The 25,511-nt window shown below is 37.9% G+C and overlaps 1 protein-coding gene across 4 annotated transcripts in view; it reads left to right on the top strand.

The window, feature by feature from the left end:
• TRAK2 (trafficking kinesin protein 2) overlaps positions 1-22,680 on the top strand; it is a 28,051-nt gene extending 5,371 nt beyond the window's left edge. For 2 of the 4 annotated variants that reach the window (XM_074911273.1, XM_074911274.1), the window contains exons 2-17: positions 1,619-1,940; positions 2,900-3,094; positions 6,782-6,835; positions 7,609-7,679; positions 8,334-8,450; positions 9,670-9,879; positions 11,689-11,767; positions 13,508-13,638; positions 13,839-13,913; positions 14,556-14,693; positions 15,640-15,719; positions 16,440-16,643; positions 16,774-17,072; positions 17,419-17,697; positions 17,909-18,008; positions 18,587-22,680. In XM_074911273.1, the coding sequence (XP_074767374.1) occupies positions 1,904-1,940; positions 2,900-3,094; positions 6,782-6,835; positions 7,609-7,679; positions 8,334-8,450; positions 9,670-9,879; positions 11,689-11,767; positions 13,508-13,638; positions 13,839-13,913; positions 14,556-14,693; positions 15,640-15,719; positions 16,440-16,643; positions 16,774-17,072; positions 17,419-17,697; positions 17,909-18,008; positions 18,587-19,265 (2,748 nt within the window). In that variant the 5' untranslated portion in view covers positions 1,619-1,903 and the 3' untranslated portion in view covers positions 19,266-22,680. Of the gene's footprint in view, positions 1-1,618; positions 1,941-2,899; positions 3,095-3,903; positions 3,956-6,781; positions 6,836-7,608; positions 7,680-8,333; positions 8,451-9,669; positions 9,880-11,688; positions 11,768-13,507; positions 13,639-13,838; positions 13,914-14,555; positions 14,694-15,639; positions 15,720-16,439; positions 16,644-16,773; positions 17,073-17,418; positions 17,698-17,908; positions 18,009-18,586 lie in introns of those variants that run through there. The other 2 variants (XM_074911276.1, XM_074911275.1) reach the window with 2 other exon arrangements.
• The last annotated feature ends 2,831 nt before the right edge of the window (positions 22,681-25,511 follow it).

The following is a 25,511-nucleotide window of genomic DNA, read 5'->3' on the forward strand; positions in this document are numbered from 1 at the left end:
CTTACTGTTTTTAATAGGTGTCTAATATGTATAATAATTAAAACTGATAAAAAAAGTACCTGTATAAAGAAATCAATGACAAAGCAAGAAGATACTGCTCACAAATATGACCTGACTTTAATGGAAGAAAGTTTTTTGTTGGTCTCCTGCCAAGTCTACAAGCAGATGAACTGGCAGGCTCTAGGCTTTCTTTAAAAAGCTCCTGCACTGTCCATTTTGATCTTGTCAGATGAGAGATTGCTACAGACAGTGAGACAAACCTGATTGGTGATGGGAAATCTTAGGGAAGAGAAATTTGAAATTAATGTAAGATTTCAAGAGAATCTTGTGCTTACTGAATGTAGAAGGAGGGAAAATGAGACTTTTATTCTCTTTCATTTTGTATTTTTCTGTCATCTAGAACTACTCTTGTATTTTACATGGAAGATGATTGATCAGCCTTGGCAAGGGAACAGCAGAATTTTTACTTTATTAAACTGTTCTGATAGGTTATGTCATTTCAGAATCACAGAATCATCTAGGTTGGAAAAGACCTTGAAGATCATCTAGTCCAACCATTAATCTAACAATAACCATTCTCAACTACACCAGATCCCTCAGCGCTATGTCAACCTGACTCTTAAACACCTCGGGGATGGGGACTCCACCACTGCCCTGGGCAGCCCATTCCAACACCCAACAACCCCTTCTGGAAAGAAATGATTCCTAATATCCAGTCTAAACCTTCCCTGGCACAACTTGAGGCCATTCCCTCTTGTCCTATTGCTTACTACTTGGTTAAAGAGACTCATCCCCAACTCTCTGCACCCTCCTGTCAGGCAGCTGTAGAGGGCGATGAGGTCTCCCCTCAGCCTCCTCTTCTCCAGACTAAACCCCCCCAGTTCCCTCAGCCTCTCCTCGAATGACCTGTGCTCCAGACCCTGCACCAGCTCCGTTGCCCTTCTCTGGACACGCTCGAGTAACTCAATGTCCTTTTTGTAGTGAGGGGCCCAAAACTGATCACAGTAATTGAGGTGCAGCCTCACCAGTGCCAAGTACAGGGTGATTCTGTGATTCTGTTCTGATGGGTCATCTCATTTAGCCATGGTAGTTTCATTTCTCATTTAAATGAGTCCAGTAGTATTTTTAATTAACAGACTTCTAAAGAGGAAGAGATTAAAGCAAACAGTCCTATAAAACTTTTTTGTAGCAATCAAAATGTGAAGTGATGTTCCTGCCTTTAGAATCCATCGCTTTTAATGAGCGTAGTAGCCTGAAGAAAATTTCTGTTTAGTTGGAGCTGCTGATCTTTAGAGCAAAAGAGAAATGCCTCATTTTGGTGAATGAACCTGTCATACACTGAATATAGTATATGGAAGAGGAAGAATGTTATAGAGAAATTGACAAAGTCAGTACTGAAGGCGAGGTGTTATGTCTGCAGGGAAAAGACATTTTTAATGCTGCGTTTTACATGTAATGTGTAAGCTGGGGATTAAAATGTTAACTTTTTTTTTATTAGTTAAATGATAGTACAGTGAGGAAATTCAGACTGAAAGAGACAAAGTCATATTATTTTATCTGTCTCGTTTGAAAGAGTGACATCTGTTAAACTTTGACATTCTCTTTGTTTTATTTCTAGATGATGGCTGAGCTGAGAAGCTCATGAAGCTTCCATGAAATATCCTATAGATACTTCTACTGATCAGTAATAGCCCAGGTGAAATAAGCATGTCCTAAAATAGCAATAGATCTCAAGTATGAACCAGTCTACAGAAGTGAGTTGATGCCAAATTTATAGGTGTCTTGATGGCTCTCACTCTGTCTCTAAACCAAAGCCATCTTTCTACCAAAGCAATAAAGGGAGGATGCACCCTCTGACTACAGAACACTATTTCCAAAGAAGTGAACTGTGAAGAAGGGACTCATGAATTTTGATCACAGGGGCTTGGAGAGCATCTCTGGTAAGTTGAAGAATTAAGTTACAAATCCTGAATGTATCTAACATGTTACAGAACACTATCCTAGAGACAACTTTGTTTCACATTCATTGTATTGCTTATATGATATTGCAAATGAACAAAAATGGTGAGTCCTCTTCAGCAGCTTGTAAAATCAGCTTCCATTGTAAAATATTGTTTGTAAAATTCTGTGTCAACAATCAACATTGGGTTTTTTTCTACTGAAAGGTATTGAAAATAGTCTTAATCTTTAGTGAAAATGTTGCAAAGATAATCATTGTATACCTTTGATATGCACTATTTTAGCAACTTAGAATTAATGCTTCTTTTTTTTTGCAATAAATTGTGAAGATGCTGGGGGGGTGACACAACACAGGAAGAGCTAAACTTCCTTTCCAGGATTTTGAGTATCCTGTCTCAGAGCATGATTCCGTATGGATGATAATGGAACTTTATATTTGTTCCCTGATTTCAAGGCAGTATTCAGTTGATTTTTATAGTTACTTTAAGATTATTTAAATCTATATTCATTACCAAATAAAAGGATAAACAGAAGAACAAAGAAAAAGTGAATTTCCTTCAGAAAAGGGAAGTGTAAGTATGCTAAAGCCGGTGAAACCTTACAAAATCAATAGCTGCTATGTCTGTGTTTTAGTTCAGTGAACAGGAAAAGCCAGAAATTGAAACTCATGACTTACACTGTATTCAAGAAGTTGGAGGGAATCATGGCTAGACCAGCTTTCCAGGAAGTTGAGAAGTCAGCTGGGGATGAGAAACTTAGAAATATTACAACATAAATGAAGTGTTGATTCAAGAAGTATTCTAGTAGTAGAATAATTATTTTCAAATCTGCTGAAGCTTTATAAAGTATTTTATAGTATATAGAAGTATACTACTGTAGCAATATTAAGCATGTCGAATTTAGTAGTAACATATAGTTATTGGCATTTACTCACTCTCAGATGTCTGCTCCAGTGAGGACCTTCCTGAGGTAGAGTTGGTGAGCATGCTAGAAGAACAGTTGCCAGATTACAAGTTACGAGTTGACTCTCTGTATCTGTATGAAAATCAAGACTGGATTCAGTCCCCTGCCTGCCATAGCCATCTTCCTGAAATCAATTCTCCAGTTCATGATGAGGAGCCCTTCCATTACATGAGTGAGTATATCTGGGCCTAGGGTATTTTTTTTTCCTTTCTTGAAGAGAAAACTGTAAATATAAAATAAATAATATTATAAAGTGTTCAAATCTGAAAAACTTTGGACACGTGGAAGAAAAAGCTGAGTTCAGGGGAAGCTCTTGGTAGTCCAGCAAGGACTAAGGGCTGTCCTAGCACATCCTGTGGCTGATTTCACATAGAAATAAGAGTGGGATCATGTGACAGTGAAAAAGAGGCAGGAAACTAGAACTGCACTAGGTTTGATAAAAAAGGAAAGGTATGGCCTATGGAGCAGCTGTGTTTTCAGGAATGTTAATGATGCTGTGGTTCTTTTGATGATGTTTGCTCTGATGTTTTGTCAGTGTTGCTTTTGAAATGCTGTTAATGGTTTCTTTTGGAGATAGAAATGGTGCAAATGCCAGATAGGTGGGTACTAGATCAGTGTTGATCAATGCCTTCCAGTTTTGAAAATACTAAGTAACTTATCCTTAAACCTGTCAGATCATAAGAAAGAAAATAGACAGCTTCTGATCACATGAAGAAACCTTTAATATGTTAAAAATAAAATGTATAGAAGGTTGCCAAAAGAACTGAACAATTACTTGACTATAGTTTCAGGTGTTTTCATGTGGAAAGAGGAGAATGTGTTGTAATCACTTTAGAGAAATGAGAAAGTCCTGTTTCCTCCATATATTGGAACTATTGGAAGAAACTACTTGGAGAGTGAGCTTGGTATTTATTTACAACCTTGGTACTTATATACAATCTGTAATGTTTACCTCTTCCTTGTACATGCCGCCTCTGAAAGGCTTTTTCGTTGTTCATGCTTTAAGCCTCCACCCAGGGTGTATAGCAAATGGGTAAGTAAAAGTAACATATTACCTCCTAAGAATGCAGTACTTGACAATTTAAAGCAATCTTGTTATCAGTTAATTGCAGGCTTGGAACTCTTTAACTGTGGAAAGTATTTATAAAGCCGCTTAATGTTTATTGCTCGGTCTGTTTCTGATAATAATACTGCAAGCATAAATGATTTTTTTAGTTGAGTGAATACATTTGTAGTTCACTTGAGGTAGTTGTGTAGTCAGTGGGGTGTGTACTTGGCTTTAATTTTGAAGAGGTAGGATCAGAGTCTGTCAGTGCTGGAAGGAACTTTACATCAAATGTGGCGTGCTGAAGCTCTCCAGTCAACACCTGCGATTTCAGGGTGATGAAGCACAGAGCTGTGAGAGGAACTTCAGTCAGTGTGAGCCTGCATTTCCAAACTGCAGTGAGAGGGAGGAGTTTTTATCAACAATGTTTTAATGAAGTAATGTATTATTTGGCTGTCAAGGTACTACAGAAAGTGGTGTCTTCCTCTTTCATCCAGTGAGTTCTTTTTAACTGTGGACAGTGTCCTGTGAAAATAGTAAGTTGCTTGTGAGAGTTTTTGCACAGTTGGCATAGATGTTTTCTTGACATTCTCAAAAATTAGCTGTAACAATGTCTGACATGGTTAACAGATAACTGTTAGGCATAACATATAAAACTAATTTTATCATCTAAGAATGCTGTGGAAACTGCTGAGTCATATAAACTCAAGATAAACACGGTTTATGTTTCTCCTAGAAACTGTCCAAGGAGATTGAATGTAGTAATCATATTAGCTTTTTTGAGCCTAGTAACTTGCAGGGAGATACTGGGAAGATCCCAGACAAATACAGGTAAAAGTCAAGATCTACTTGTAATCATTGCTGAATAGCTTGTTGGGTGAAACTTGTATCTTTCTTTCTGTTCACTGAAATTGGGAATAAATGTAACAATCGCACTCTTGAAGCATAACTTGGGTTCTTTATGTGTTTATCTCCCCCTGCCTATATATGTATGGAAATATTTCTATCACTTTTTCCTAAAGAGAATGCTAAACTCATGGTTTGAGTGAATTTGTAGTTGACATCCAAGGTAAAAAACCATAATATTAACACAACAGTTATTGCACTTGAGCTCCTCCTCTTTTTATGGCTGCTGCTGCCTATTAGAGGGTTTATCCAATGACCAGTTGAGTTCCACCAGTTAGGCTCCCACTAGCAGTGTTTTCAGTGAGGTGGAAGAATATTTTCTGCTTCAACTATGGTAGCATAAGAAGCACTGAATTACAAAACATCTGTCTTTAGAACTACTCTGTATGTGTGAGTAAAGGGACATGGCACAATATAACAAGAATATTAGCCAAAATGAAGAGGTGCTTGCAGCTTTCACTTGGCAAGGTGAGTGAGGAGAGATTGCACATATGCGTCTTCGCAAGAGAGAATTATAACAAACTGTATAATTCTGATCCTGTACTGTGAGAAAAATGAAAAAATTTGTATAGACCTAAGTTTCAAAGCTGTTAGTTCTGTGATTTCATTTATCAGAGTAAACACATTTGCTTTTGATTTTAGGAATCTATCTACCTGAGTAACCTTGTATGTAGTCCGTGTAAATCTTTATTAATGTGACTTAGTACTGGATAGAAACCTTTAACTTGAAATCACGGGGTGGGAACAATTGCCACAGGAGATCTGGCTATAATATTCTGCCTGTAATGGCTGAAATTTACTTATGTATGTACAGTGAATTTGCTAAATACGAGTAAGCCAGACAAGTTTGGACTCCCCTCTCAGCAACAAATATCAGCAACCAAGCGGTAAATTGACCTCCCAAATGCATGTTATGGTCCTTTAAACATTCTCAAGAGTCTGGTTTTGCCCTATTTAGAAATACAATTAATAAATGGCACTGCTGTAAGTTCAGAGTTTCTAAATACTCGAACAGCATGCGTTGGATTTTTATACCTACTGATCTACTTGTTAAAAAGTGTTTGATTTGTTAGTTTGATTTATTTTTCTGTTAAGCTCTTAGAGAAACAGTTCAGTAAACCTTTTTCTTCTGTGTTGTTCTTTCTGATCTCCTGTCTTTCAAGAGTGCAAGAAAGTTTCTTTCTATACTAAAATGCAATTAACATAGCCTTAGTGTTATGTTTCAAACAGTTAATTGTGGACATTACGTATGTAAAGGACATATATAGTTTATATAACATGTGTAAATAAAGTTAGTGTGCGCTTCAGCTTGGCATTTCACTGTCCCATAGCTGAGTGTGTAGTCCTCAGCAAGAACAAACAAAGAAAAAAGCTGAGAGTCAACACCACTGTGTATTCAGAGTATGAATCAGATTTAAACAAGGTAGAAGAGTCAGGGAAATCTTCAGGAATAGATTTAGACCAAATCCATAGTAATCTCATTTTGCCGTGCAGTGATGATGGAATTGGTTTCAAAGCAGGTTAGCTTAGACCATCATTTGAAGCACATATTTCTATATTTACTAAATTTATATTGCTGCCTTCTTTACTTCCATGATCCTGATTCCATAAAGCAAAAATAGCAAATTTCTGTTGAACTTGAATAAGCAGAAGCATCCATCACCAGCAAGTGAAATGTATAATTCTGTCCCTGAAGGGAATCATATTTAAATGGTTCTTTAAAAGTTCCAAGAAGATTTTAATAGTGTAAATATTATGTTTACACATGCAGTTGTTTTTTTGGTGGTAATGGATCCATGCAAATAAATTGCCTATCTCCTTACATTTTAATTCTTTCTCCTCTTTGTTTTTTATGTTTTTTTGTTTTGTTTTGTTCCCCCCCCCATCTTTCATTTTCTGTCACTCTAGCTCTTATTGAACTTCCCTCCTCCTCCTTGGCTGGATCTCACAAATTTGCTCAAGGTAATGAAGATTTCTTCTTTCCTAGCATCTTCTGTTTCTCAGGACAAGAACTAGAGCAGACCAGTGCTTTGTGTTTTAGCACTGTGTTTTATTCAGAGTTGTCACAGATTCTTCATGCTTTGTTTATTCTTGACTCAGTCCTGTTTTTCAAATCCTACTCATTCTCAGTTCTTTAATAGTTTTACAAACACTTCAAACTTCACGTAATCAGTAAGAAGGATTTACCGCTACATCTAAATTGCAGGCATACATTATCCCATTTAACTGTTTCTAAGATCATCAAGCATTTAATAAATACATTTTCATGACTAGTCCCAGGTGTCCATACTTCCTGGGTATAGCTGTCACACACACTAATGGGAATTTTGTTTCAAAGGTAAAGTCTGCAGGTGTGTTCAGCAATCTTTGGATGTGCTCCAATATACTCTTCCCTCTCTCCCCAGCAGGCTGGATGATTTAATAGCTTAGCTGTATTCAAAAGTTTATCTTAAGAGATTTTTCTCCTTTTTCTAAATTTGAGGATGTGTGAGCACCTCAAGTTTTGGCTGATAGTGCTGAAAGCTGTAAATGTTAAATACCTCATTGTATCCCTCTCCCAAATGAGTATTGTTCGGTATTTCTGAAGTTAAGATGCATTTTCACAGCCTCCACTAGTTTTATCAGCTAAGTATTGTATTATATATAAACAACATCCTCTGAGTTTTAGCTCTCTCCCTTCCCAGCAGTCATCTTGTATGTAGGCTACTTCAGCAAGTATGTTTTTCTCTTCTCAGTTCTTGGCACAGATAATGTGGAACAGAAAACCTGCAGTGATGCTGACATGGTGAAACATCTGTTAGCTGAGGTATGTTCGTCTCCATAATGCTGTGTTAATGTATTTGAGAAAAGGTTTTATTCAGCTGCTGGAAATTTTGGTTCAGTTATCTTCAGGAGACGCTTATCCAACACGTAGGTAGTGAGAACTTGCCCATTGGGTTGCACCATCTCGGAAACAAAATTTAGCAAAACTGGGGGCACCCAAGGACACACTGAGGTGTAAAAAAGAAACAGTTTTCTTCTGCTCTCCTGTTGCTCCTTTTTTTCTATCTTCTCATCACTATTCAAGTTAAGAAGTCTGTTCTGGAGAAAGTGTCACTTGAAAGACCAGAGGCCTAAGTATATGTGGCTTCTTTATATGGTTCAACAAAGCCCATATAACCTCTCCAGTACTAAGCCCAAAACCCAAAACTGCCCCCAGGTCTGGTGCTTTCCCTCCCCCTGGTACTGCGGATAACTGTGGAAGAGAATGTGCTGTGTCAAGAAACACAGTTTTGGATACGTTCTGGGCCCAAATGATGAAGCATTAATGATTGTTCTAACAATGTTGATCCATTTGAGAGTGAAGGGGGATCTCAGAGTGGTGATGCATTAAAAAATAGCTACGAAAATCTGAAGAAATTACTCTGAATTTAAACCTTATCTGGTCAAAAGTAGACATTTGTTCTCATTTTGTGAGCAGAAAGATCGGGACCTGGAACTGGCAGCTCGAATTGGACAAGCCCTCCTTAAGCGAAACCACTTGTTGACAGAACAGAATGAAGCACTAGAAGAACAGTTAGGACAGACTCTAGATCGAGTGAGTGATCTTTTTTTTCCTTTTTTCCTTTTTTTTTTTCTTTTTATGATGGTGGGAAGAGGAATAATACAAATACATTCTTTCATTGTGAAAGCAGATGATGGCTGTTCTCAAACTACAGAAGTCATTCTCCTAATTGTCATAGTTCAGTCAGCTTTCTTGGTCCAAGAATTGACTATGAAGGCTGCATATTGTAATTACGGAGAAATTACAAGAACATTAGGTATTATTATGTTATATCTACAGCAGGATTGCATTTTCAAAGTGTTTATTTTGACCATCAGTTTGATATCCTACCATTAAACTAAGAATCTAATAATCTAAGTCAAAATAGTATTTGGTATCTGGTATGATTTACTACATAGCAACTTCACAGGTGAGGAAACAGCTAGAAAATGAGCTGTCTTAATGAGGTGCTTACACTAGCAGAAAAAAAATTAAAAGAAAAAGTAATGAAAACTGAATTCTGGTCAAGATCTTCATCTCTTCCTTTAATTACAGATTCTTGATCCAATATTTTCTTTGTTGTTCTTTCTTTAAAAAGAATTAAAAAGTTGACAACCTATAAAGTATTCCAAGTTTTTTAACCCTAAGGTCAACTGATGTAGTCTAAGTTATGATGAAATGGATTGAGCTGCTTATATAAATAGTACGCTGGTAATAAATACATACTCATAATTAACTGTAGGACAGCATAAACATATGTATTCATATAAAAGTGAAGATACGCAAAATAGAATTTATCTGAATGACATCTGTCTCTTCTCTCGTTTTTATTTGTCCTGTAATTCATTTAATGTATAGACTGGGGGGAGCAGTCTACAGACATGAGTGGATGTCTGTCAGTCCTTTTCTCCAGGAAGTAACAGTTTAGAAAAATGGTCATAACCCAAATGATAGTTAGCATGTTAAAATGTAAACATGTATCAAAGCAGCTGGAAAATTATTTTGAAGTAAACTATTCAAAGAGTAGTCCATTCTTATGTTATCTTGAATTTTCAGTCTCCCTTGCAGTGTTAAAATTATGATTTTGTGAACTTTCTATAAAATAAATAGAACCTGAATTTTATGTGCAAATATAAATTGATTGTGACCTGTGAGCTATTTTTCAATCTCATTTTAGACTGGATCAGTGATGTTCCAAGAGGCTACATAAGTAGTACACTGTAATATTGTATAGTTAAAGTGAAATTCACAAGCTGATCTTCTTTTGTCTTAGGTTAATCAGCTGCAGCACGAACTGTCAAAGAAAGATGACTTGCTTCGTATTGTTTCGATTGCTTCTGAGGAGAGTGAAACAGATTCCAGCTGTTCCACACCACTTCGTTTCAATGAGTCTTTCAATGTATCCCATGATCTGTTGCAGCTGGATGTCTTGCAAGATAAACTCAGGGAGCTGGAAGAAGAGAACCTTGCCCTCCGATCAAAGGTATATCCGACTTACAGTGTATAGCGCATATGCTGGATATGAAATACATCAGGATGGTTAAAAAAATCCAGCATTTGGGTTTCTCTTGAATCATATGACTCTTTTGTATCACTGTGTTCAAATCATACCCAAACACTTTCCCTTCACCCCTCACATCCTTCTGTTTCCTTCACTACTACTCATTATATTCAGAGCCCTCTAGTAGTCCTTCCTTAGTGCCTTTATGGCATGTGAAAGAATATGGGAACATATGTAAGCAACCAGCAAAAGTACTTGGACCCATCAGGCCCTCACATTTGTGCAACCTGTTTTGGTATAAATCTGACTGTGATTAGTAGTAGTATCCTGGGAATTCAGCTGCTTTGACATTACATTTTTGTCAGCCTATATTCAATATTAAGGGTTGATAAGCTTATACTCAAATTCTTTTAAAGACACACTCAATTTTGACTATGTGATTAGTCTCTGTATTTTAATTGGTCTGTCTTTAATGCATATAAAACAAGAATATGGGCACTGCACCATTACAAGGATAAAAACTAAATGACCACACAAAATAAATGGCTTTAAAAGCCATGGATCCAACAAAAAAGGTTACAAGGAATCTAAAGATGCAGTGTCTCTTCTTCAGAGGTGGAGAGTAGAACTTTTAAGGAAAATTCTTTAAGGAAAGAGGAGTGTTGTTTGCAAGAAAGGTGTTGGGGTTTTTATTTGGTGTGTGTGGTTTTCTTGGTTTTGTTGTTTTTTTTTTTTTTTTGTGAACCTTTCCCAATATAAGCTTGTTACAACAGAGACTTAGATTCCTTTGATGTGAACAAAACATACTTTTCCCCATATTGTCTCCAAGATATTCAGCCTGAGATGCACATCCTTCCTAAAACTCCCTAAGACCAAATGGATAGTTTACTAGTGCTGGAGGAGAAGATCAGACTGCTTTTATTATGCTCCTAACCTTGTATGTGATTACAGAACTTTATAGGCCAGGGATTAATTTAGTCCACCTCAAGGCGACAAAATGGAGTTGAAAGGAGACTGCTATCATTCTGTGATACAACATAGCCTTCACCGACTTGAAATAGCCTCAATCATATTTAGCCTATATTTGCTTTTTTAAAAATTTTCACGTGACAGCATTATGTAAAGACATGTGTTTGTCTGAACTTGTGTAGCTGTACTTCTGCTTGCTTGGATAATCTTTAAACACATTTACAAAGTATTATGATGAGTCTTTTACTGGCAAAGTGTCCTGAATATAGAAAACTTACATGTGTAATGTTTAATAGCCTCACCATTGAAGTAGAAGTGGGAATCTGGTATGCTTGATGTTTAAACCACTTGTGATACTTTGTCTCTGGCCCAGAAAATTTACAGTCTAAATAGACTAGTTGGGGAATATGGATAAAAGCTGTTATGCTGAGAGCTTTTCAGTGGCATAAAAGATTTGGTTATCATTCAGTTTTCAAGATATTTTTTGCCTTAAGGAGTTTTGAAGCAAATTCAATTGCTTACTTGTGATTACTGTGTTGGTTTACTTTCCCTACCAAATCACATGTTTTTGCAACAATTTTTTATTAGAGTCATGAGAGAGATCACGTTTTGTTCATGTGTCCGTGGTCTTTCACTCAAAAGACCTATACAGTTCAGGGACACAGGTTATGGTGGAAAAAATGGTTAAGAGGTTTTGGTCAGATGCATAGAAATTATAAAGATAGGAGATTCTTCAGTTGAAAGAATTTCAGAAATAAAAATTTATAACGTTAATTTATGTATAGATAAACTGAAATTGGAATACCAATAATTTTCTTGAAGGCTTGCCATCTGAAGACAGAAACCATTACATATGAAGAGAAGGAACAGCAGCTGGTCAATGACTGTGTCAAAGAGCTCCGTGAGTATTCAGGCTGTATCTTGCAGTGGCAAAATGGTATTGGAAATAGTGCCTACACCTTCTTAGTTATCCCTGAATCCAAAATGAGCTTCAGTAATTCATGCTGATTTTTCAAGTCTTGCTCTTTACTCAAGTGCAAAATTGTTTCTGTATTTTGTCAGGTTTCACTCTGGCATTCAATTTCAGGTATGTGTACTGTGCTGAGAGAGGGAAAATTGACAAAAGCTGATGTTCATAATCCTTCTAAACAAAAGCCTACAGACACTGGAAAATCAATAAAATACACTTCTTGTATATTCAGCACACATGACATTGAAACGTATCAGTGCCTAGAGTCTCAAATGCTCATTCTAAATTACAATATATTTTTTGAGCTCATTAGTTTTGTTTTTAAAATATGTATTATAAACCAAAGCATTTAAATTGGCAAGTGTTTTAATTTGTCTAGAACAGTTATCCGTATTTCCTTTGGGGACAACTTATTTGCAAAGAATTGCAGCTACTGTTACACAAATGCATGTAAATATTCTGAAACAGTAAGAGACAATCCTTGGTTTTGTGCAGTGACTCTGTAACCCAGTGGTACAATTTTTTATCTGGAGTCATTTAGTATGTGCTGCTTCCTTTGTGGATAATAACCTTAAACTTATGTTTTAAGACTACTAGGTTGCTGCTTGGTTTTTCTTGTTCCAGATGACTGTAAAATACTATGAATTGATACTTAGTTGGTTGTTAATTTACTCTGTTCCCTCTGAGAACATATATATCCTTTGCAAATAGAAGTTATTTCATATAAGCTCTCCTGTTTTCCTTCAGTGAGAATGTCTGTGAATTCTGTTTTGTCCAATTCTATAGCACAGGTAGGCATGCTAGGTAATTTAGACTCACAGAAAGAATCTTCTCCCAAAGGATGTCTAGTCTACAGCTTTAAAATTTGTGTCTTCAGGAAAAAGGTATCTGATTGTGAGCTTAAATATCTACAGGCCCATGGGCAGAACCTTGTTCTGCATTAAATCTGTGAGGTACAATAACTGCTAAATTTGTAGTGTAGCCTTTATGCAAGATTGATCAGACTTTATTATGACTTTGCAATGCTTTCAGGGCAAGCCTACAAGCAGTACTAACTGCATAAAAATATTTCTGCTTTTTGAGTTGTTTTGTCATTTCACTTGAAGTACTTGCTCAGAGAAAAAAAGAAACTGGAAATTGTATGCAGTGGGTCTTTGGGGAATAGATAGTGACCAGAATCAAGAGCTGAGTAAGTGGCCACTGTTCTCTCAGGCAAGGTCTGACAAAATACCTTTACTTACAGAGAATGGTAGTTAAAACCAAGATCAGTTCAGAGCATTTCTTCAGCATATTTCAAGTCTGGCCTTGGTCATGAGCCATTATGTCATTTGAAGTAATTTATAGCAGCTTACCTTGGACTTTGCTATGGTCCTTTCACATACCTGTGATAGGTATTTCAGGTTCTGCGTACTTAGCTCTTAGTATGTTGCGCCTACATTTGAAGTTAACTTTCTCCTCCTCCTCCCCACCGTTTCTCATTATCTTTTCCTTATGGATGTTATAAAGCACCTACTCTTATGTACTATGAAATGATTTCCTAAGAATATTAGTCATTTTGCAGATTGTTGTTGACTTTCACTGATCTTTTCTAGGTTTTGGGTTTGGTTTGTGTTTTTATCACGTGTTGGGAAAAGCTCTCCTCTGTACTAAAGTTCCTTTTATGTTTTGTAGGGCAAACAAATGCTCAAATTTCCAGAATAACGGAGGAGTTGTCGGAGAAGAGTGAGGAGCTGGTTCGCTACCAGGAAGAAATCTCATCCCTCTTGTCTCAGATTGTTGATCTTCAACAAAAACTCAAAGAAGTAAGGGAATTCTGATGTAGAGTGTACACATGTGTGCATGTGTGTGTGTACGTGTGTGCAGACCCGTGCCTACAGCAGGCAAAAATTGACTTGCAAGGGATTACACTGCAAGAGAGTGGCTGTTCCAGGAAAGTATGGCAGAGGATCAACTCTCAGGAGAATTGGCTGAGAAAATGATGAGCACCTTTTTGTGTTTTCAGCATGTGATTGAAAAGGAAGAGCTGAAACTTCACTTACAAGCTTCCAAAGATGCTCAGAGACAACTGACAGCAGAGGTACTTAAGGCTTCTACGTATATACATTTAGATAAATATTTGGAACAGAATACAAAAGAAATAAAACTAAGAGAGAATGGAAACTACTGTTTTTTAAATTTTGTAGGGCTTTTCATTTTTCATTGTGGTTAAAGTCATACAATTGAAGGAAAAGAATAATTATTTTTATTTAAGTCTGCACAAATAATTTTGTAGTTCACAGGAGTATGAAAGGCAAGGAAGGTGTTGTATGTAGGGAGGTCCTACTATTAGTAGTTACAAGAAAGAGTGTTTTAGTGTGAATATTACTGATTATGTCAAGAATACTGTAGCTCATCAGATTTTAAGGAAGTTCTGGTTTTTGCTTCTTTTGCATCAGCAGTTACTGTATTTGCAGAGTGCTTTGATGTATTTTTCCTTTGGATTTCATCATACTTTTTCCTTTTTCAAGTCTTAATTTGGACTTTACACTTCACACTAATATCATCATGGGTGCTATGCTGAGCATTGTCCGTTCCAGATATTGGCGTGTGCTGTGCAGTTGGAAAAACATTACAGTGTTGAATCAGTTGATACAGGTTTCTGTAGGAGTTAAATCAGTTTCGTTCTCTCTTTTCTTTGAAGCTTCCTGGTTATCACATGATGACCTTTTTTCTCTTTCAGCTACATGAATTGCAAGATCGGAATGCAGAGTGTCTAGGGATGTTGCACGAATCACAAGAAGAAGTGAAGTTGCTGCGCAGCAGGGCCAGCTCTGTTGCTTGTCTCTGCCACCACCAGTCATGTGGAGCATTTCCTGTGGTAATAAATACTGCTAGTGTGGGATACACCTACATCCTGTAGTAGCATACAACTATGAGTAAAACAGCCATTACAGGAGCTGCAGCAGGAACTAACTTGTAGTAGGCAAAGGAGCTGATCTAACAGTTTTTCAGATCTTTAATGTGTATACTTTTGCGAATATTATGTACTAGAAAACTAACCATTCACTTGACACATCTTGATATTAAAATTATTTTTCATTTTTATACACCTTTTCTGTTAAATAAGGGAATTGGAATGTTGCACAGCTAGTGCTCAGTGGTGCTAGTGTATTGTTCAACGCTGATGTGAATTTTATAACTTGACAATGTTTCTTTAAGAAACAAAGCATCTTTTTAAAGAGTTCAAAGAGTATATTTTTTCCTCTGTGTAGCATGTGATGTAATTTTAGGTCCTTATCTTGTGAGATTAAATGTTAAGCATCATCAGAAATGCACGACCTTAGACTAGTTGCCAGAGATTACTAAACCAGTGGAAAAGGGTTAAAGGCATTTATTTTCCTCCTCTTATTAATGTCAGGTAGGTTCTGATTACTGTACTCTCAAAAATTTCTGGGCTGTGCTAGGAATTTATCAGGTTTTGGTCAGTCGTTCTGTGTATACAGAATCTCTCACGTACGTGTTTGGTCTTGTAAGAAGTGCTCTTACAATTGTAGCTTAATTTAAGAAACCAGCACAAAACATACCAAGAAAAGGCAGATATTGCTAATGAAAACTGAACCCATGCTGGTTAGACATAGGAGTAGTTATGGTGGAAAACTTCCCCCCATGCCCTTCCTTCAGAGACCAAAGGGTTTGTCCAAAACATAGATACTGGGGAAACAAATGGAGATTTTTTGGAGTATTTTTAAAGAAACGTTTTCTGCTAAACTTGTTAAGAGGAAGACTTCAATCTGTCAACTCTTCTGGTTTCCATTTTTCTCTAGGATTCCCTTGCAGCAGAAATTGAAGGGACAATGCGGAAGGAATTGAGTCAGGGTGATGAATCTCTTCTCTCCAAGCAAAAGTATGTTTTCAGATTTCTATGTGCTATTTTGATATTTTTCCATATGCTTATATTAATTAATGTGAAACTGATCTCTGGAAATCTATAAATGTAAATGTTCCATCTATACTAAGTTTTCTACATAACCTAATAAAAAATGCTTTGTAGTATTTGGTAATCTTTTCAACTTTGAAACCTACTATTCTTATTTGATTCTATGAGGAAGTTGGGAATTTGCTAAAAGGGTGTTATTTCATTCTTTAATTTGTGAGATTTTTGATGCAAATTCTCGGATGCACAGCTCTAGTTTTATCCCTTTTAGTGCTTATGGAAGAATTCTCAGGTAAATGAAATTATAGCTGAAAGACTGCTAACAGTTTTCAAAGCCCTGAAGACCTGTTCTTGGATCTCTTACTTTTGAGCAAGAAGTAATAAATTAAATGTATCCTTCTGAAACCATATATAAATTAAATTAAAAAAATACATGCTCCTGAATATTCTCAAGTGGTTATCAGTAGAGATTCAGGTCTTTCAGGTCAAAGTAAGTGGCAATTCTGATATTTAATAGAAGAGTACTCCTGCAAACATGAGTGTCTTAGGCAATTCTGTTTTTCTGGCCTTAAATATTTTTATTCAGGTCTCTGCAGAGTTTTAAAAGTCTCTTGTTCAGAGCTTTTTCTTTATTATATCTTTTCCAAAATGCTTCTGGAAACCACATTTGTTTGCTTGTCTTTTCTGCAGGAGTCAACAAAAGCGAGTATTTGACACTGTCAAGGTTGCTAACGTCACTCGTGGCCGCTCTTCTTCCTTTCCTGCCCCATTGCCAATCCCTGGATCTAATCGGTCAAGTGTTGTTATGACAGCAAAGCCCTTCCAGTCTGGCATACACCAGTTGGAGAGCCATACACAGATGACCCAGAGGAGCAGCTCTGAGAAGAATTTGAAGTAGGAAACACAGCCTGTTATCTTTTTAAACCAACATTCAAAACAAAATCTGGACTGGACCTCTGCTGTGTAAGAGAGAAATAGTTAATTTAATGGCCTTAATATCTATTATTACTTGATGTTTCTACAGAGACATTCATAATCCTGGCCAGCTGGTAACCCCTGGAGACAGTGACTTGGTCACAGCTCTGCACAGGCTCTCCCTTCGTCGTCAGAACTACCTGAGTGAGAAGCAGTTCTTTGAGGAGGAATGGGAGCGAAAAATGCATTTGCTGGCTGACCAGAAAGAAAGGGCTAGTGGCTGTAGTACACCGACAGAAAGCTGTTTTTCCCTGGGTACAAACTCAGAATTCACTGACCTCTCTGCCAGCTCTAGTAATCTTCGTGTCCTCCTACCAGAAAAATTGCAAATTGTCAAACCCATTGAAGGTAAGAGGATGATCGTCCTTCTCTCATCAGCAGGAAAGGATTTTACATTAATTTGCCAACTAAATCATTGCTGGTCTGTGTTATAGCTAGGTACAATATGCCATAAGAGGAAGTAGTAGTATTTGGTAGGCTGTGTGCCCAACTAGCTCATCAGTATCCCTCTTTCTGCCTGGCTTTCTGATATGGTGCTGAGTGTTAGGCTTTTTCTTGGCATTGCCATCCAAGTACGTCATGTGTATCACAGTGTCAGTACCAGTTGGCTGGAGTTGTTTTGATCATGAATTCATCTAACTCAAGACAATAGTAGGTAATGGCTCTCTGAGACTCTTCTCTTTTGTCACACCAGGATCTCAGACCCTTTTTCACTGGCAGCAGCTTGCTCGACCCAACCTAGGCACCATTCTTGACCCAAGACCGGGTGTTGTTACAAAGGGGTTTACTCCTCTGTCTGATGATACTGTGTACCACATCTCTGACTTGGAGGAGGATGTTGAGGAAGAAGGTGAAGGAGGTATAACATTTCAAGTTCAGCAGTCCTTCCTGGAGGAAAAGAAATACGCTGTGGCAAAGCCAGTGGCAGGGATTTTCCTGCCACCTATTACTTCAGCAGCAGTGCCACTCACTGGTAAGATGCATGGCTTTTTCCCTTCTTTTTTTTCCACAGTGTCTTTTTCTCAATTTAAGGTATTTGACCTTGCAACAATGCTCTTTACTGTCTTTGTCCTTTACTTAAAAAAAAATAGCAGTGATAATAACATTATGTTAAACTTTTCTTTGATTAGTCTTTACCTGTCTTTATTTTTACCCTCAATGAATGTAAATTCTCCATATTGCAGCCTCAAATCCAGGGAAGTGTCTTTCTTCCACAAATTCCACATTTACCTTTACTACCTGTAGGATCCTTCACCCATCTGATGTCACTCAAGTTACTCCCAGGTATGATGACTGCTCACATCCTAAATGTTGCTGCATAGGAGTTGCTTTCTGGCTTCTGATATATGGATCAGTTTTTAAAAATACCAAGGCAGCTAGGCAACACATAGGATGTTATTCATACAAATAGTTGTAATTACAAAGAGGGGAAACTTGAGGTTCTCTAGAGTGAGAGTTAAAACAGGTTAGTGTAACTTAAAGGAAGTAAATATATACCCTTAAATAGCAGATGTCTTGTATACCTAATTGTAAAAAAAAATTATACTACTGCAATTTTTTTCCTATTGTGTTATAATTTTTTTAAACTGAGTTATTACTGGACATCTATGTTGATATTCTATCTAATATAGGTGTGGGTGACCACAGAAGGGAAATTCATTGGTACTTACACGAAAACCTCTCTGTCAACCCAGTATCTTCTAAATATTTCTCAGAACAGTAATTCTGAATCTACTAAAGCTGAAACTGTTACAGCTAATAGCAATAGTTTACTTTCTCTGGGGTGTTCTGTATACTAAAAGGCAAATGCAGAGCAGGTATAAATACGTCTAATTGTGCACATGTTCTCTCTTTTATTTCAGCTCCATGAGTGCCCCATTTTCACTTGGAAATACTGGCAGCAGTATGGGAAACCCAGTAGTGAGCACTCCAGCTGTGTCTTACAGGCTTAGTATTGGAGAATTTCTCACCAACAGAAGAGATTCAACTACTACCTTCAGCAGCACAAGCAGTCTAGCTAAACTTTTGCAGGAAAGAGGCATCTCTGCCAAGGTTTACGATAGCCCTGTATTAGAAAAACTGCCTTTGCTACAGCCCCCTCGAACTCTCCCCGTTCCTTCTACTCCCCCAAATTCTCCCTCGCGTTCACCTTGTCCTTCCCCTCCACCGTTCGAGCCTCGAGTGCATCACTCAGAAAATTTCCTGGCTTCTCGACCAGCAGAAACATTCTTGCAAGAAATGTATGGCCTAAAGCCCTCCCGTAACGCTCCAGATGTAGGCCAGCTGAAGATGAACCTGGTGGACAGACTGAAGAGGCTGGGTATTGCCAGGGTGATCAAGCCCCCTGAGACGCAGGACCACAGGAAGAGCCAGGGGCCAGAGGTCAGCTTGCGGAGGCAGGACTCTGCTCTGTTTTTAAATGCAGGTAGCAACTTAATGGCAGGACTGAGAAGAAACCAGAGTCTTCCAGCCATGATTGGAGCATTGGGAGCTCCAGTTTGCACACAGTCATCAAAAATGGATATCTTAAAGGAGGACTGACAGCTTTGAAAAATGATTGACTTCTAGCATAGTAAATAATACCTGAGGGATAAACATCCAGTACAGGCATTGTTAGATGTGTTACAGAAGAGTTGGAGAAGGCATGTGCATGTTAAAGATGTGGGAGAGAGAAGCGTTGGGATCAAGGAGAAAAGAACATTGCTTGGACTTGAGGAAGAGGGCTTTTGTGGAAGATAAGAAAGAAGAAACCAAAGCTTAGTTTTGAGATCTCCTTCAGCATCTGTCTTAACATAAGCAAAAATAAAATATTATTGTACACATTCTCAGTATTTTAACCTTTTACACTGTATGGGTAGAACTTGCAGGTGCTGTTCTATTTTTTCCACCATATGACCGTAGTATTTTAGTAGTTGTTAGCAGTCAGGCTGTATCATTTAAATACAACATTAAAATAACAGTCTGACCAGCATTATTGGTCCAAGTTCCTCTCTGTAGCAAGCAAATAGAAAACTGATATTATTTTTTTTTATTCTTGTATTTTCCATTTCAGAAACTACTCTTTTGAACTCCTCCCCACTTTGAGAAGCAGGGGAGAGAACCTTTAAATCTACATAAGAGAACGATACTTCTTGTTAGTGAACACAGAAACTAGTGGTCAGGATTTATATTTTGAAAGAGTGCAGTTGTGCTAGTGAGGTATTAACAAAGTAATTTCTTTCCAGAGTTTCTGAAGCACACAGAGGAAGGTGCAATGAATAGGAATTAAGAAGCAGGAAAGTATGTATTAGGATAAAAACTTCAAACTAAGAAATCTTTCTAAAGTGTGCTGTGCATCTTTTTTACATGATGGTATTTTTGCACATACAAAAGAACTCAGGCACATTTCAGTGTTGCAAAAGAAGATAAAACCTAGGTGCTTGATTCAGGGTTTCTTTTTATTTGGCATAAACAGAGAGCGTTTACTTTAAGACAAGTGTCAGAAATTAACTAAGCTGACTCTTCTCTTGACAGGTGGGCATTCTGTATATTTGAGATTTCTGCAGTAAACTTCATGCTTTTCATTCACTTATTTCTGCTTTTAGGGAGGATTTTGTTTAAAACGTTTCATTAAGAGCAAAGTTTACCAGTCTATATCCAGAAACAAGAAAATGAAAAGCTAGTGTTCTTTGTAGCATTTTAATGAACATAAATCAGTTTTGTCTACACTGAAATCCTGTGTTTTGCTAATGGAGAGTGGTTCTTACCCTGATTCTGAACAAAGCTGAGACTTTCTGTCTCAGAAGAGAAGTCAGTTTTAGTCATCTAAGTGGCGATTGGTGAAATATTACTGCCTATACTGCTTTTTGGATTTCTTCCTGTCCAGGGTTCTAGTCATAACTGAATAATCTACAGTAGATTTATAGGGTAACTTAAAGAAAAAAAATAATGTGCCAAAATTCCTTGGAGGAATGGGTCTTCATTAGTGACCTGAATGGAAACAGGTTCTTTATGTAATTTTTCACTGTACCTGTCAACATTTTAAAATTATTTTAAAGCTTAGTTTCCATACAATTGGATAAAACAGTCAAAGCTTACCTTGCTTGTTACAGTGTATGTGGGAGGTAGCTGGTGTCTGCCTGGGTGTGTGGTGTGAAGCATCAGTATAATTACACTGATTTGCAATTGCTGTAAGGCGCATCCACAATAATTGGCGCCCTTGTTGCTGCAGGGTTGAGTGAAGTAGGGTAGAAAAAGAAAGCCTTTTAGCCTGGTTTATAGGAAACTTGTAATGTGGCCTTTCTGCTTTTATCACCTATAGATGATAATTCTATAGAACTTGTGATGACTCTTTGATATAAGTCTTTTTTTGTAAAAGGAAAAGGAGTAACCACTTCAAACCTGCACAGGGGTTCTTAGCAGAAGCTTGTCTGTCAGCAGCGCACAGAAATACTTAGGAACTCCTGGAGTTGCCTTTTGCTCTCTAAGCAAAACCTTACACTTATAAATGGTGAGTTTTATTAAAATACTATATACGGGTTTTGGTTTTTTAATGAAAAATATTTAATTTCTTCATGTAAGTATTTATGTTTGTACGTACTTGGCTGTGCATAGGGTCTTGCCTAGCTAAATAAAGGAAGAGTGAAAGGAGTCGGGGAGGCAATTTTGGTCTACATTAAACAATAATGGTTATGTCTGCTGTGTTAACTTCTAGGGAAACAACAGGAATGAGTTAAGAAAAGATTAGGCAGTTTGGTATCATTAGAGAAGTGTATAGTCTGTCAAAAGTATGTCCATTTTATATGTGTTTGTTATAGAAATACGTGTAAGTTACAGATACACTTTTGAAGGTATTACACTGTGTTTCTAACTAGCTTTATTAGATAACTCCAGCCATTGGATCGTCCTGTGTGTTAGCAGCAGAAGCAATAAATGAATTAAATCAGAATTCCTTTGGCAGACCAGGTTTCAGTTAAAATTAATCTAAATGCACATTAAATGCATATTTATTTTTGGGATGCTTCCATATTCAATATAACAATATAAGCTGCTTCAGTTCAAACAATACTATGGATATGTCAAGAGGTTTTGTTTGTTTTCTGTAGGATAATGTAATCAGATACTTTACACAAGGCTGAAACCTGTACACCGTTGTGTGTTTATCCAGTTGGTTGATGCTGTGGTGTAGCATTGTGGAGAATCTGTCATGCGTTTATACCTTTGGATGGTCACACGCATTTTGTATATATGTGCCTAGCTTGAAGCAACAGGGAAAATTGGTACTTCTTCCAAGTTTACTGTTTTGTGCCAAAACCTAGAAGATAAACTTTTTTGAACAACGTACGTGTTTTGGAGAACATACTAAAAGTTGCCATTAATCTAGGAACTGATTTGGCTTCTGTTGCTTCCAGTAAGAGAGGAGAGAATTATATATATAAAAAAATATCTTACATGACTAAGATAGCTGAGATCCTGCACAAGATCTTTTGATCCTGCGTGGTGTGTTTTGGTTGAACAGGAGGTGGAACCAGAAGGAATGGAGAATTGCATTTTGGAAAGGTTCTGTTATCTTGCAGGTTTGAGACAAACACAGGTGCTAGAAAGAAAGGACTTAGCCATGCTTGTGAAAGTTTCAAGAGACAGAAGGAAATTCTTCAGTGTTTGCTTTTATTCAGGTTGGCTTAAACCAAGTACAAATTTATAGCTTTCTAGTTTCACTGGTTTTGATAAACTCAGTGATACCTGCATGCTCAAAATACCTGTGGTCAGTTAAAACTCTACTGGAGTTAAACAGCAGCAGAGAAGGAAGGAGAATACTGGTTTTGGGCCTCATTTGGCTGTTAGATGAGGGGATTACACACAAAGTTTCAGCACTCTGGGAACTTCATGGTATATTTTTCATCTGCTTTTTGCACTTTTGTTTCATAGTGGAATGTAAATTTGATAATAAACATGTATAACATGCCATTTTTCAGTATATTGGTGTATCTTGTGTGATTTGTTCCAGATGTTATCTTCTATACCACAGTGTTCTATAATAAACCTAAAATAGGCCTTTTTTGGCTAAAATTTACCCGTTATACTGTAGACAAGCTTGTTGAGTTGGTATCTGCACAAGTGGTGGCTGTGAAAGCTGAGAAATTGATTTAAAAACTTAATCAGGCTGAGCTGGGCTGTTTGCTGTTATGTTTATACTATGCGGTTAGAGGTGGGAGATGTGCAGTACAAGCTGCGATCTGACCGCACAGTAAATGTGCCATGCTTAAATCTAGAACGCCACGCTTACAGAGGACCTTCTTCAAAAGCCTTTTACTTGAGAAGAAAAAACTACACAAATGAAGAATAGCTCATCAACCTCTAAACAGAGTATTTGAATGTGAGCCTCACTTTAAATGTTTTCTGGTACTTTGGGGTTGTTTTGGGTTGTATTTGTGGTTAAATGAGAGTAGAGATTGAAACCAAGCTACTTACTCTTGAAGACAACTCCCTTTGTGTCGGTCTCACTGAAGTTCTCTTGGCCCAGAGGTGCCAAATTCTTGCCAGTCATGTCAGCCTGGGGCTGTGCATACCCCCTTCAGCCCAAGCCCCTGCACTCACATTGCAGGCTGAAGGTTCTGATCATTTTCTGATCACTTTCTTCACTGGTACAGAATGGGAACAATATTGATTTGCAGTTAACAGTTTCTTACTTGAATTAGTCAAACAATTACTGGCAGTGGTTCCTCTAGTAGTCTGTCTGCACATCTCAAAGAACCAGGAACCACCGTTATCCTACAGTAAGTATTCTGTATTTGGTTTTCTTATTTTTTCTGCCATGAGAAGGGGTTGCACTTTTGTCAGACTGAAGTTGACTTTTCAGCTCAACTTTTCATACGCTGAAGTTTGAGTTGCATGTTTTGAGGAGACATTTTCTTCCCGCCCGTTATCTGTAACTGTCACACCTATAAATGCTTAGGCAGGATGGAGCCATAAAGCTGGAACACCAGTATCTGGGTTTCAAGAGACACTGACCAAGTTCCCTTCACTAGTAAGTAGGTAACTTACACTGTTCCCTATTATTGATTGTATTTATGTGCACAAGTACTTAACATGTTTGTATGTCCTCAGAACAAAGGCCTGTGTTACCGACTTAATTAACTAATGACGTTACAGAGGATGTCCCACAGTGGAGAAGCATTACAGCCACAGGCAGCTAAACAGCACCAGAGGAACGTTGGCTACTGGTAGAGCTGGGATTTCCAGCTATGTGCTCTCTCCGCATCAAAGCTGTTCATGATGCGTATGAAAAGAAAATTAATGCAGTGTACAAGTTCCTGTTGAACTGAAGAGATTTCAGCTTTCCTGAAATGCCTGAGCTGGAGGTGTACAGCTGGCTGCTGCTTTCTAAGGATGTACATGCTATGTAAAAGTGTAAGAGTTTGGGGAGGTGGTTTTTTTTTCCACTTGTTCTCTAGCACTTTGGACGTAATAAGGGAAGAGAGTTGTAATGCCTTTAAAGCTGCAGAAAAAGCGCTAGAATTAAGCACAGACGCTCAGGCATGCCTGAGTAAGGTGAAAGGAAAAACTTCCTGGAGAAAATAGGGTTTTAAATCAATGGGACTTGGGCAATTCTGAGAATAAATTCTGGAGTGGTTCTGCATAGATGAGACTTGGAAGTGCCTTGAGCTCATTTTCCTTTTTGTTGGTCACACTGCTAAAAGAAAGACTTTTGACGCTCTCCCAAGAGCAAGAGCCTTTAAATAGCATTTTATACAATGGACAAGTGAATACAAATAAAGCCTTTTTTGTGGGTTGGAGTCTCCACTTTAAAGTACCTTTAACTCGGGCAGTTGAGTTCTTGGTGCGTACATTTGGATAGATAACCCAAGAGAAGCTTTTAGCAGAAATTTCCAAATGAATGGGAAAGGCGGAAAACCTGTGAACTGGTTTTGGCTGGGGTACAGTTCACTTTATAGCACCGTATCAGCTACTGTGTTTTGGGTTTGTGCTGAAAACAGTAACACAGGGATTTATTGCTGAGCAGTGCTTACACAGTCAAGGACTTTTCTGCGAGCAGGCTGGGGGTGCACAAGGCTTCTCGAGGGGACAGCCAACCCCAACTGACCAAAGAGATATCCCAGCCCGTGTGACATCATGCTCAGCAATAGAACTGGGGGAGAAAGAGGGAAGAAGATAGGGGGATATTTGGTGTGATGGTGTTTGTCTTCCCAAGCAACCGTTCTGTGATGGAGCCCTGCTTTCCTGGAGATGGCTGAACACCTGCCTACCGATGGGAAGTGGTGAGTGAGTTCCTTGCTTGTGCATGTGGCTTTTGCTTTACCTATTAGACTATCTCAACCCATTCATTTTCTCATTTATCCTTCCTACTCTCTCCCCCATCCAACTGGTGGGCAGGGTGGGGCTGAGCTATCTACCAGGGTTAAAGTACAACCTGTTTCCATTTCATTTTTCTGGTGGCTCAACTTACCCCACAAGTTCTCGTGCACTTGAAGCTAGCAAAGAAAACTCCTTCCTAGTTAAAGGATGGCTAAATGCTGTTCCTCCCATCTGAGTCATGAGGAACTGACAGAAAGGGAACACCGCCAGACTGACGAGAATTCCCTTCATGGCACTGTGTCATCAGAGCCATTAGTAGTGCTGTGAAGTGACATATGTACATGTGGTTTCCTTACATACTGCTTTCACAGTTTGCTTCAAGAAGCTCACATCAGAAATCACTGGTGTGCAAGAACATTTCCAGAAATTACTGAAGAGAGCAGCTGCTGAAGAAAGCTGGATACTGGCAAAACTTTGTGTAAAATTCCGTAC

This window comes from Athene noctua, chromosome 7 (assembly GCF_965140245.1).
Source record: "Athene noctua chromosome 7, bAthNoc1.hap1.1, whole genome shotgun sequence".
Lineage (NCBI taxonomy): Eukaryota > Metazoa > Chordata > Aves > Strigiformes > Strigidae > Athene > Athene noctua.